The sequence below is a fragment of the Oryzias latipes genome, chromosome 10 (assembly GCF_002234675.1).
Source record: "Oryzias latipes chromosome 10, ASM223467v1".
Classification (NCBI taxonomy): Eukaryota; Metazoa; Chordata; class Actinopteri; order Beloniformes; family Adrianichthyidae; genus Oryzias; species Oryzias latipes.
In genome coordinates, this window is record NC_019868.2 from 27772755 (window position 1) to 27786683 (window position 13929).

The 13929-nt window shown below is 42.9% G+C and overlaps 2 protein-coding genes across 3 annotated transcripts in view; one reads left to right on the forward strand and one right to left on the reverse strand.

The window, feature by feature from the left end:
* The window catches only part of slc49a3 (solute carrier family 49 member 3), a 16597-nt gene extending 9987 nt beyond the window's left edge, over positions 1-6610 (reverse strand). Inside the window, exon 1 of the mRNA XM_004073603.4 lies at positions 6271-6610. Coding sequence (XP_004073651.1) covers positions 6271-6429 — 159 coding nt within the window. The 5' untranslated portion in view covers positions 6430-6610. The remainder of the gene's footprint in view (positions 1-6270) is intronic.
* Positions 6374-13929, forward strand: part of pcgf3 (polycomb group ring finger 3) — a 65963-nt gene continuing 58407 nt past the window's right edge. The window contains exon 1 of one of the 2 annotated variants that reach the window (XM_023959390.1): positions 6374-6456. The gene's annotated coding sequence lies outside the window, so the exon portion shown is untranslated. Of the gene's footprint in view, positions 6457-9520; positions 9663-13929 lie in introns of those variants that run through there. The other variant, XM_023959389.1, reaches the window with a different exon arrangement.

Consider the following 13929-nt stretch of genomic DNA (forward strand, 5'->3'; position numbering starts at 1 on the left):
CTTCGATCGATTCTAATCGCCTCGGACCCCGCACGACACTCAGCTAAGAGCATCGAGGGGGCGCCGAGAGGCAGGGGCTGGGACAGGCGGTAGCTCGCCTTTCAGCGGACCGCCAGCTCGATCCCGAGATCCAACTACGAGCTTTTTGACTGCAGCAACTTTAAGATACGCTATTGGAGCTGGAATTACCACTGGCCCCAGACTTGCCCTCCAATGGATCCTCGTTAAAGGATTTAAAGTGTAATCATTCCAATTACAGCCAAAGAGTCCTGAATTGTTATTTTTGTCACTACCTCCCCGAGACAGGAGTGGGTAATTTGCCTGCTACCTTCCTTGGATGTGGTAGCCGTTTCTCAGGCCCCCTCTCCGGAATCGAACCCTGATTCCCTGTTACCCCTTGCCACCATGCTAGACACAGAAAGTACCATCGACGGTTTATAGGGCGGGTATGTTCTTGGGACGGTTAGAAGAAGATGGAAAGAAGGCAAGACCTCACTGGACTGAGTTCAGGTCAGAGGTCACGATCCGACAGTCAGAAAGAGACTTTGGGACACACTGGATCCGTTCAAGGAAAGACACAGCAGAGGAACATCTGGACGATCCACTAAACTTCTGGACTGATGTTCTGATGTCACACCAGAGGAACTTTCTGGAAAGAGAACGTCCACAAACATCCGGACTCAATTGAACTCGACCAGAAAAACAGTCAGACATGGTGGGGGTGGTATGATTGTGTGGGCATGCTTAGGGTTCTTTACAAACCTCCACACCTGATCACTGAAACCTAACACAAATCAAAATACTGAAAACCAGGAAGAGGTCACATGTTTCTAGTCTATATGATCCACCGGGGTTCTGAAGAAATTATCATTTTGTTTGTTTGTGAGGTTTTGTCAGCTGCAAATCAAAAGAGGAGGAACAATTTCCACTCAGTTTTACACAGCGGCAGCACAAAAGGAACAAAAAAAACCCCAAAGCTGCAGTTTTCGTTTCCTCTCTTCAGGTTTCAAGAACATCATAACAGGAGTTCAGAGTCCAGGTCACCAGAGAAACGGGACTCAAAGTGGACTCTCGGTTTGTTAAATACCTCAAGAATGCAGCATGTCCACGTCAACACAGCACCAGGCAGGAACAACCTGGAACACTGAGTGTCTGCAGTCATTTGGGAATTTATTCTGATTCAAACTTCCTTCTTTAACGTCACAAAGACACTTCTTTGGTGGGAGGGGGGTGTTGTTGCGCAACCACCCGCCATGATCCTCGTGTGACCTGGTGTGGTTAGAACAAACCTTTTACACGTCTTTATGGTCTTTAAATGAAGTGAAATGAATGAGCTCAGCGTCCAGAAGTGTTAAGGCCGTTTCCAGACATTTTTTTTGAGACTGTGGGAAGAACGCGCAGCACCTAGAGCTGTAACTCTTCGCTCTAACGCCTGAACACCAGAAGTCACATTTTAAGACAAACTAATGAAAAAGCTTAGATTGCTGCAGAGAACTGTATCAAATATTTTACATAAAGTCCCACTCTGATCATCTCGTGATCCATTTTCAAAGCGTTCCAAGTGGTCTTTGCAATATGATGATGCCGTATTCTAGGACATAGTTTCTGCAGAGCGACAGGAGTTCACGAGAAGGAGCTGAATTTCCAGGAGAACATGCAGGGTTGATGTTACATTAAAATGAATGAAATAAAATGAATGAAAATGAAACTTAAAGTCTCATAAGTGGCAAAAACAATTAAATAAAGAAATGATCAGAGTTGAGCATAAATAAACTGAAAACAGCACAATAACAAAACAGATGTTTGTGAAAAATGCCAGAGCCGGGTATCGAACCAGCGAGCTTCTGCACCAAGGATTCCCCATTTATTTCAATGGAGGCAGAAATCCTGGAAATCCTGGAATATCTTGAAAAGTTCAAGGATTTGAAGGACCAAAAGTCGCAGCTGGAAAAAACTGAACGAGCTGAACGTTTTAGTAGTTGAATGGATAAAGTAGATGAGAAAATGTAGAAGAAGTTAAGAGACAAAAAATGGAGGAAGATACTAGAATAAAGAAAGAGAAACAGGAAAACAATGGAGTGAATACTATATACTAAATTCTATATACTAATACTATATACTAAACAATGGATTGAATACAACCCATTAGAAATTCACTTCGGAGTTGCTGGCATTTATCAATCTAGTCCCCCTCCCCCTTCCCGTTGCTGAGAGCTCTCTGTTTACATGCTCTTCCGCTAGCTTACAGACCCTCGCTTCCCCAACCTAACATGAAGAAAAAAAACTCAAAAACGTCACTTTTAGCCTAACATGTCCTCCATCATGAGGAAAAACGACACAGGAACAGGTTGCAAACATCATTTTCACTAAAATCAACATTTCACAACAATTACCTAAGAGAAAAACACCTTTATAGAATATTTACAAGCATGATGACAGGTTAACAAAAGCATGGAAGTACATTTATCACATTTTATTATGTTTTTTTTATTTGAGTTAATATTTTATCAAAATACAGATATAATAACATAAAACTGTGTTTTTCTGTCAATATTTTTCAACAAAACAGAAATGAATCTGAGGAGGAACCAAAGCTGCACCGACACTTAGGAGAACAACGGACGGCTTCATTTCAGCTAAATTAGAGGAACAATGGCCGTGTGTTCCCATCACGCTGCAGCAAACGCCATTTTTCACACACGTTTTTGTCCCCTAACGGGTCAGAGAACCAGGTTTTCAGCGCCACGTCGTGTCAGGCGTTCAAATGCGGTTTCCCCTCTGCTTTGGTCAAACCTCCACAGCTTTTGCAGCTGATTTTAGCTTTGAAACCAGACTCCCAGTTCCCTTTCTGAACAGACGAGCGGCCATCACCAACTTTTAGCTTTCATACTCGTTCATCCATCTTCTAAACCCGTTTTGTGCCTGGCGGGGTCACGGGGTCACGGGGCTGCCGGAGCCCAACACGGCCACTCCAGTAGCTTTCATGCTAAATATACAAAGTTGTTTGGAAATACCAAATAAAAGTGCAATATTCTTAGTATTATTAATATAATATGTATTTTATTATTATATAATGAGCTCAGCTTTTGTGTGAAGGTTTGTTTCAGTACAAATTACCTCTTACTCCGGTTCTTACGAGTGTTGAAGGCCAAGTATAAACATAATCCATGCCGGATTTTCTGAATCCTCTTGGAAAAATCCAAGGGTTGGATTATCTTGAACAAGTTTTGGTCAGTTCTGTCTCCCAGGCGTCCTGCACACTTATTGGAACCGTTTTCTGGTTGAGTTTCTGTCCAAATTGTTTAAAAAAACAAACAAATATGAGTCCTGCTGGGTTCTGTTTTTGGGTCATCTTCACCCCTGGAGGGTCATAGAGAGGAGCAGCCGCATCTCAAAGTCCCACTCCGATTGTTTTTGGATGTATTTTCAAGACACTCTTTTAACTATGACTATGCTATTTTTAGCCAAAAACTGAAAAACCTGTGTCGTTTTCTAGGACTTAGTTTCTGCAGTTCATTCGTTTCCACTCATTTTTCCCATGATCCTTTTGTTAACCCTCTCCTGCTAGCTTACAGCCCCTCACTCCCCCAACCTAACATTACCATTCCATCCGTCCAGTCTGGATCCATATTCCAGCTCAGACGAGGAAAACAAAGACGTTCATGGATCTGTTTGTCTGCGGGGGAGGGCATCAGAATGGAGCGGAGCAGGAAGCTGGAGACCCCCCAACTGCAGTTTGTACTTAACAGCTACAAGCTTTTTTAAACTGCATTTTTTCATCTGCTCCTGATTCACAACGATTTGAATAAAGAAATATTCCTCCATCAGGAAAGAAATGCCACCAGAACGTGTTCAAAAACACCATTTTTATCCGAGTGTGTCTTTAAGGGGAGCGCCGGTGTGTCTGACAGCCACCTCAAGGTACGTCATGAAAATGGAAGATACCATTATGGCACGCGAGGTAAAGGGTATCGTGAAGTGTTCATAAGGTTAATGGAAGCTACACGCACTTATGGTTCACAGGTGATGATGTCGTACGTGTCTAGTCGCTGGTAAAGTGCGAGATCTGCATCCACCACGACCTGTGGCCCGCAGCACGCCCGTAGGTAAAAAAACGTGCATGAACATTTTCCTTCTACGGGTTCATCAAGGCGTCTACAGCCTTCAGATTTCCTGCGAAATCTCACCTGCAAACAAAAACAACACAAAGATGATTCACTACGATTCATAAATGTGTGTGTTTTTTTTTTTACTTTGTAGGTTTATCAATTAGTAACAACAAGCTCCCACAGTTCAGTGAGATCTTAAACCGCAGTTGCTATTTGTTCATGCATCACATGTTGTATCGTCATGGCAACATAGATCGCTGATATCTCAAATTGCGAGTTTTCCTCATATGGTGCAGCCCTAACCCTGATGTAAATAACCATCATAAATGTTAGCATTTACGTCATTTTTCTGTTGTTTTAAGGTAGAAACACTCTGATTTTGTTCCAAATGTGTTCTGTTCGGGATGCCGTTAGGGTGAAACCAAATGTTTACAAGAGGAAAGAATGAAATAGATGTAAACCTGACAGACGAATAGAATTCCCTCCCTCTCTAAATGTTACTTAAGGCTCTTCAAGGTTATGAGTAAATTCTCCTTTCTCTGTGGAATTGAGTTCTATGTTTATTCTGAACTTTCCACACAAACAAACTGCTTCCATCTTTTTTTCTTTTAAATATTCTGAACCACGACTGAGCAGCTTTGGAGGACTTTTGCAAAAGTTTTATTTGAGCCATGAGCAACATAACATAAGCAACCCCCCCCCCCCCACACACACACACACACACACAATCACACCAACACCACCATCCCGCCCTCGTTGGTTTCCATAAATCCTGACACCCCCCCCCACACACACACACACACACACAATCACACCAACACCACCATCCCGCCCTCGTTGGTTTCCATAAATCCTGACCCCCCCCCCCCGAGGGCTGGGAAATGTCCCACAGGATTGATTCCTAACTGCCTCATCAGCTGTTATTTGCCCCATCGTGAAAGCCGCCCCTCCAGCTGAGAACCTTCTGTCCGAGAACACCAGCCCGTCCGTAGACAAGAGAAGCTGGGAATCCATGAGGGAGGGGGCACACTTGCCTCCAGGCACGCTGCTGCACAACGACACCCCCCCCCCCCCCCCCCCCCCCATGCAGACGTTTGTGGCTTCATTGATCGACGTACGGTTCAAAGGTTGAACATCTAAAACATTTTACCGACCGTGGTGCACATTTGAACGACACGACTTCACTGTACTTGTGCACCAGAGCCACAACTAGATAGTTGTGATATTTTACGGTTCGGGTGCACTTCACTAAAGGCTGCTTTTAAATTTAGAAGAAGGTTTGCAGCTCAGATGTTCCCGGCAAGCATTGGAGTAACAAGACGGTGACACAGAGAAACCCTGCAGCCTACTTTCTGTCAGCCTACATCATGACACATTCTTCAGAGTTCTATACATTTATTTTTTACTTCACTTTGATTTTTTTTCTGCACATTTGGATTTTTCCTCTTCTTTCCACCTTGATGCCTGATGTCAGAACAACATCTACCATCACATTCCAGTCGATCACGATCGACGTAATGAGCACCGCTAATTTAAATCAACTAACAACTACAAGGAGCTGCTTTTCCAAAAGAAAAACCTGGGTTGAACGCCGTACTAGTGAAATAAAAATGAGTGAAAAATCCGAGTGCCGGGTATAGAACCAGCAAGCTTCTGCACCAAGGATTCCCCATGTATTTCAATGGAGGCAGAAATCCTGGAAATCCTTGAATATCTAGAAAAATTCAAGAATTTGAAGGACCAAAAGTAACAGCTGGAAAAAGCTGAACATTTGAATAGTTGAACGGATAAAATATCCGAAAAATTGTAGAAGAAATTCAGCTGCAAAGATAGCGGAAGATATTGTAATAAAGAGAAACAGGAAAACAATGGAGCATTCAACCAAATAAACAATATATTCTCCAATACTCACTCTTTAGTAAAAGTGTAGGAAAATATGTAAAAATATCTAAAGAAACCCGAAAATTAAATTAGTACGACATTGATATAAAAAATAAATTTAAACAAACTTTTTTTCCTCCACTCACAGTTTTGACACAATTGCATTTCCATACAAATCCCTTAATTTGTAGGAACCTCCAGAGTAAAAGCATTTTAAAGAACTCCAAACGGAAACAAGAATTAAACATTTCAGTCAACCATAAAGTTCCTGAGAACTCACCGTCGCGTTGGAGCAGTTCAACAGACACAGCACCAGCAGCACCAGCCACCTCCGCTTGTACACTTTGAACGACAGCAGTTTCCGCAGCTCCGACTGCGCTCCTCCGGAAACTCCCGAACACACCGTCGGAACCTCGGCGCGGTCCCCGCCGCCGTCCATGGCCCGACGGGTGTCAGCACCTGGCAGGTAGGCGCGTTAGCGTGTCCCCCTCATCCAGTTTAGAAGAAAAAACCGGTCCAACGTTTCAGAGTGAGGAAAGTTCTGTGTTCAGAGCGGCGGGAAACAACCGGCAGGAAAAACAACACCTCCAGAACAGGGAGAGCTGTCGTTGTACTGTTCAAAGATCCTCAAACAGGAAGAGGAATTACTCCGACACTAAAATAAAAAATACTCTCCTCCTTTGACTATAAATACCGGGATAATAGATACAAGAATCAATGAGAATTACCTCTGTCCTTTTTACAGTCTCTTAAGTTCAATAAATTATGTATTTATATGAAATAGAAAAAAATATTAACATTTTATTCAACAATTATCCACAGAAACTCTTTTTTGAATAAACTTGATTTAACTTTTCACATTTTTTTATGTTCTTTCTTTTTTAATCTAAGGGTATTAAATATCTTTCCATGCGATATCTCTTTCTATTATTTGACCTGTGTTATAGTTTTATGAAAATGTGTTGGTTTTGTTTTCATCTACATATTTTTTAATGACATTAGATTATGCGGTTAACTGGGAGGGCTGCACATACACTGACCAGTGAATTCATCACTTTAATAAGATTTAAAAAAAAACTTTATTGATCCAATTCAATTGTTACAATTGTTACAAAAACTCTGGAGATCAACCCCCAAGGTGAAAAGAATTTAAAATTCAAGGTGAAAGAAAAATAAAATAATAAAAATAATCATACAACTCGTAAAAATCTCATTATATACACAGAAGAACCAGAAATGCAGGAATGCATTAAAGGTTTTGCTGTTTTTTTTAAATCGTTATAACTCTTTGATTTATTGATTTATTTTAAAGCCAAAGAGAAAGTAGTGTTGGCGGTATTGAAGGTTATTCGGATTTTCTTCTTTTTAGTTTAACAGAACAGCACATTATTATCATAATGACTGTGTTTACTGAATGAATGACAAAAATGTCAGTCTCACACTTTTTGTTATCATCTGCTGCAAGTCTGCAAGATATTTGAAAAAAAAACAGGACACTGAGGAACATCTGGATGATTGTCAAAACATCTGGACTAATAGTCTGATGAGACACAAGAGGAAGTTTCTGGATGCACAAAGATCTCCAGCAAACACAGACTTTTAGAGCAACATGAGAGGAAGCAACAGACATTGTGTTGTTTGTGTGGAGCTGGAGCAAATTAGCCTCAGAGTGAGACCTCCTGTTCCTCCCGGTTTCTCTCTGCACTGAACAGATTTGTTCCTCCTTCCTGTGGCGCTGAAGAATTTTTATGGAAAATTCTTCATGTAGTTGTCATGAACTTTAAAATGTCAGTTCTATTCGTTTTCAATCTTTTATAAAGTCAGCGTAATTTCTACGTCACAAATATGATCTTTTTTTTTAAACTGCATTTTTTCGTTTGCTCCTGATTCACAGTGATTTGGAAAAAAAAGAAATTCTCAGAAGTGCAGTTTTGAGCTTAATTATCTTCATATAAATTCGCCATCATCAGATGCCACAGGAACATGCTAAAAACACAAAAAAACAAGTTTTCATTCAAACTAAAGTTAACTCAGACAATAAACCAGTTAAATCTAATTCCACAATATGAACACGTTCAAAAAATGTTGTGGACTCACCTGTATTGAACAACAGAAACTACATTTTAATTAACTTTATATTTATGATAGTGCACTATTATAAATAAATGGCAGTAGAGGAAAATTCTACGGAGCCCCTAAATTGACATAAAAGAAAAAAAAAGTAAGAACTTGTTTGCGCAAGACAGTTAACACAATTAAAACAAACTATGATCTTTTTGCGCTTTATTTTAGCTTGCACCTTTGATTGCGTGCTTTGCTAGGTGATGTCATCCCTGTACATCACCTGAAACCGCTTCTAAAGTCATGTGGTTTGTTTCGGTCATAAATCAAGAGTTTAAGTTGTTCTGATTGTTAAAAATGTTCTTTTGTCAAAGTTTTTGCATGAAACTCAATTATTGGTGGAAATCTGAATTTCAATTATTCTAATCCAGATCTCAGCCCATAAATCCTCCCTGGGATTGTTTCCAGGATTAAATGAATAAGATCCAGGCTGACTTCTTAAAAATGAATAAATGTAAAAAGAGCCAAACGAGCCAGTTCTTTGAATGGCTCCCTAAAAAGAGCCATTAATCCCATCACTAGCAGCGCATGTGTCACAAGACTTACTTTCTGGTGAGCAATGTGAAACCAGTTTTACTTCTATGTCAGTTTAGGGGCTCTGTAAAAAGCAAACACTCATTCAATTCAATTCAATTCAATTTTATTTGTATAGCCCAAAATCACAACAACAGTCGTCTCGATGGGCTTCGAAGTAAAACATGAACTCAAAAGGATCATGAATACATAGAGTTCAATAGAAAAATACTAAAATGAACTAACAAACTGACTAAACTAAACTGGTATCCCTGCCCTTTGACCCCCCTCAAAATGCTGTTTTAATCTCTACAGTTCAGGTATTTTACTGAACCGTAGAGATCAATAGAGCAATAAATGTTGTGGACTTTATTTCATGTTTTCATGTCTGATGTTTTTCAAGAATCCAGCTTCTTTTCTTTTTTTGTTTTGTTCTTAAATTCCGTTTTCAAAAAGTCCAACGTTTGATTTCAGTTTTCTACCACAAAGTGGTTCATCACAGTTTAGGTGAGTTTTCTCCACAAATGTGCTTTCAAAAGCCAACAGTCCTTTAACAGCTTATCAAACTATTGATTGCACGTTGTAAAAAGGTGAAAAAAATGAAAGTAGAACTAAATTTCCTTAATTATTAAAGAAATAAGGAAGATAAAAAAAAAAAACTAAAATCTGTTTTGATGTTTTTGGGGGGGGTCCCTGTTGTTAAACAAATATATTGCTGGTTATAACGCATACACATTGTGTGATAACTACATCAGTAAATAACTATAGGTCTTTATAACTGTCTTTTGATAAGAAAATAGACTTATTTACTAATAAACTTCCTGCAAAGTGAATTAAATAAAAAACCAGGAATCGTTTGCCCTCATTCACCCCGCCCCCTCCCTTCCCCAAGCTTGGCTGTTCTGCGCATGCGCCCCACGGAGAACAGTTTCGGCCTGTTCCGCCAGCGCTCGGTCATTTTCGCCTCTTTGTTTTACTGATAGTGGATTTAACTCGCATTCAGCCCAACATCCAGCGGACCGCGCGGCTCTCAAACAGGTCAGTCCACCGACTTGTTGTCCGCGTGCCTCGGTCCTCGGCGGCCGCGTCGGCGGGCTCCCCCCCCCGCTCCTGCTCGGTTTTCGCGTGCCTCTTTCCGCTCGGGGCTCCGGGACACGCTGCTGGTTTGTGTCCGTGCGGCGGCGTATGGCGGCGCCGGGCCCTGCAGTTCCACACCAGGGTTTGAGGGGGGGTTACAGCGGGGGGGAAAGTGTGCCATTCGGGCGGCTTTCGGGCTTTAGCATGCACGAGCGCGGCTAGCTGTGCCGGAGACGTCATGTTTACCTGCTGTTGTGCCTCTGAGCCAAGCAGCAGATGTTGTTTCCCATTCAGATGGAATGTTCCTGAAAGCTCGTTCTCCACCACTAGGCTCTCCTCTTCCTCCCGCTGTTGCCCAAAGTTCTCCGTGCTGGGGGGGCTGCATCAGGTTGGGGCACATTTTGGTGTCTTCTGACCCCCCCAGCAGCGGCGATCAGTGTGACATTGTGGGAGGAAGGCGTGCAGTCAGAGAGAGCAGCCAACAAGTCTGTCACCCCCCTCCACTTTCTCATCCTCTTCATCCTCAGCAGGTCATTTTCTAACTCCTGTGTGAAGGACTCATGCGCGTGCGTGCGTGCGTACCGCTTCCCCAGGTGACCCGCGGGTGGCTGTTTCCGGGTGTCGTTTGTCCTCCAGCTCCCCTCCTCCTGTGATGTTTGATGAGGGAGTCAGCTGTCATCTTCATCCTCTGAGGAGAACTTCCTCCTGGACCAACGTGTTGGTCTCTCACTGGACTAGCTTTTTGGAAAAAAACCATTCCATGGATTTTATGACGCCCCCCCCCCCCCTAAAACAGTACTTAGTGGAGCCAGGTGCAGTTAACCAAAGCCTTGTTTCCAGTGAGCGGTACGGTACGCATTTCCATCACTGTCTACTTCTAAAGTTGACGATCCGTAGCATTTTGGGGCCCCCATTGGTTTTAGGTCCATAGAAAAATGGAACGAAACAATTAGGGGGGGCTACTGTCATCACACGATGTGACCCGTTGATTGGCGGACGGTCATTACGACAAAAGAAAGCGCCAAACCTCTTTTCGGCTGTATTCCTCTCCGCCGCCCACAATCTTCTCTCAAACAACATGAAGTGACTCGTCTATACCAACTTAAAAAGCTGCTGGAGGACCTCCGTTGTTGTTGTTCGTCGCACTACTATGACGTAATGTGACGCAATCGATCTACACCCCGCATTCGCCGTGACGGTCCAACTTTGAGTGGAAACGCTCACCTGAATTTCCTGAACCATTCTTAATCGGGCCGTACCATACCGCTCAGTGGAACCGAGGTTCAAACGACCTGAAGGGTCTTGTGGTCTCAAGGCTGCTTTCAGACCGGAATAGTCGATCTTCTTGTGGTCTTTGACTCTGTACTCTTCTAGGTGAGATGACAGACATCTTCTAGATTTTTCTGCTTGTTGACTTCAGGCTTCTGCTTTTTTAACTTTCCAAAATACACAAGACTAGAATCACCAATCACAGCCAAGCGGTCCGCCTGTGTTCCCACTGTTGAAAACCATTGTTTGATTGGACCACACCAAAGTTCAGCGGCTCCCTTTAGGGGGCGCCACAGAAAATTGCCTCTATCTAACCCATCATCCTCATGTACTCCTCTTCCTCCTCGTGGCTCCATCCTCAGCATCCTTTCACCAACATCATCTGCTTCCCTGCATTTATCTCCAGAACATTTACCATGATCTGTTCCTCTCTTGGATTCATTCCTTATCCTTTTTGGTCTCTCCTAAGGAGAACCTCAACATCTTCATCTCTGCTGCAGCCTCCGGTTCTGCCTGGTGTCTCAACAACATGGCGTCTCTCAACACGGTCTTCTACACCTTTCCTTTCGTTCTCGATGACACACTTTTCTCAATCCTGACGCCTCTCCAGCTTCTTTCCTTCTTTTCTGATCTGATCTAGGGTTGGTTTGTTCCAAATGCACCTGTTCCTGATTTTAAATCCGTTTGGTTCTAAAATGACCTGATCTGAATCCAATATGAGATTTTACATTCTCACCATTGACTGTATAAGAAAACTGGACTGGTGTTCATAACAGGAAGTGGCTCCAAGAAGCCAAAACCCCATAGTCGTATACAGAGTATCAGCTGTTACTCGGTCCTTCTATTGGTCATTACTATTCTTGATCCGATTCCTTTTGTCAACATCTTCTTCATAATTTTTTTTTTCTGGTTGCACTTATAAACAATCAGACGACTCGATTCAAAATAGGCGGTCTCACGTCCAAAACATCTGACAGAATATGTCTAGCCCGCCTTTAAGTGGTAGGGGTGTGGCCTTCCTACAAGCCCGCTCTGCTTATAGATGACGTCTGGCTCCAACATGGCGGCGACTGAATTGACTTCATTTGTTGGAGCCGCAAGCTACCCATTTATCTACGGGTGACATCACACTCACTCAGTTCAGTTGTCACCTACAGTTGATGATTGTGGCGACACCATAGCAACGGGACGCCAGTGTCAGACTCCACTACGGCTGTTTTGGTGTTTCCCAACAGAATCATGGGTAGGGGGGAAAAGGGTGACATTCAGGTCTTTTATTTTGGTGACCTAGAACATTTTTGACAAAAGCAGCACAGCTGATTTGTGTGACTGAAAAATATTTATTGTGACACCTTCCAGTTTTGTGGTGAAATGTTTGCCGCCCCAATAATGGAGATGATGCCCAATAAACATCTTTTCTGATCAAACCGGAAGCTGAACATTCTCCAAAATGTTTGCATTGGGTTTTATTTTGGTAAATTTTGCGTCTCACCCAGTCCGTTCAGCTCGGCTGCAGAAAAGCCGTCTTAAAAACCTTGTGGTCAGCAGATTGCAGAATCAATGCCGGCTCTCTCCGGACCGCGGCTCAGCGGCAGAGCGTCCGGCACGTGTGGTCTGAGAAGGAGCAAACCCCGGCTGATTGTTGAGGGCGTTTGACTCCAAGGTCGCCTGCTGGTGTACTAACGAGTGATTGTGAAGGTAAAAACACAGTTTTCTGCTGCCGAGGCTGCAGCTCGCTCTGACCTTCCCCTCGGATGCTTCAGAGAGCAAAGACGCTGGCGGGTTTTCAACCTTCATTCTGTCTCTGAAAAGGGAAATCCGCTAGACATCAGACAAAACCTCTCTTAACGCGTTTCTCTGAAAACCTGTTGGCCTGAACCATTACTGCTAAAGAACAGATTTCACTTCATCTCAGACTCTCTGGGGCCGCATAATCCTCAAGGCTGTTCGGGTTTTCAGCTGGGGTCGTAGGTTACTTTTAATTACCTAAATAATAAGCACAAATATTATGTGTTTGTAACCTAAAATGAGACCAAACCATAGTAGAATGAGCGTGACGTGATTTGTGAGCTTCTCCAGAAGAAGAAACAGAAGCAGCAAAACATAAGTTTTCTTTGTTGGAGAGGAAATAAAAGCAGACAGCTCCATAATGGAGACACTAAACAACTGTACCCCCCCCCCATCTGCAGATGAAAAAAACACAGTTTGGAGGAACAGATCAGCTGATCCAACCAAGCCCTCGTTTTACCTCTAACAAAATTTCCTCGATGAGATCCAGCAGGAATTGAGGGCAGATTCTGATGGCGCCAATTGCTAAAATAAAATAAAAAAGGTCATTGTTGTTGTGGTTGTGTTGATGAGAAGATGCAAGAAGATGGAGCTTTGCAGGAGGGAAGGAGCCGAGACAATTTCTCTCCTGGCATGAATATAGAAGCTTTTATTTTGGAACTGGTTTCTGGAAAGATCACAGCTCTTTTTTTCCATTTTCTACCTGCAGCTTTATAGAAGAGCCTTCCGTACACCTGGACGTCTGTTAAGTCGTGAAACAGCTGTTCCGTCTCATGGAAGTCCACCTTAACCCGTTTAAAACCTTCACCTGTTCTTCTTCTGAGTCGTCGGTCTCTGTTTGGATGACTTCTCCTCTGCAGAACGCGATCTATCGCTCTTCGTCGTTGTGGACGTCTTTCTCCTCCTTGATTTTTATTTATCCATCAGGCATGCAACATGCATCTGAAAAGGAGCCCCACACCATCACACCAGCGCCACCGTGTCTGACCGTTGCTCTCAAAGTGCTGGTTTGAGTCCAGATGTTTGTGGACGCTCTCCTTCCAGAAAGTTCCTCTGGTGACTCATCAGAACATCGTTTAGAGGGTCAACCAGATGTTCCTCTGCAGTATTTTTCTCCTTGAACTCTCCCTTGGATCCATGTTTGTCCAAAAGTCTCTTTCTGACTGTTGGA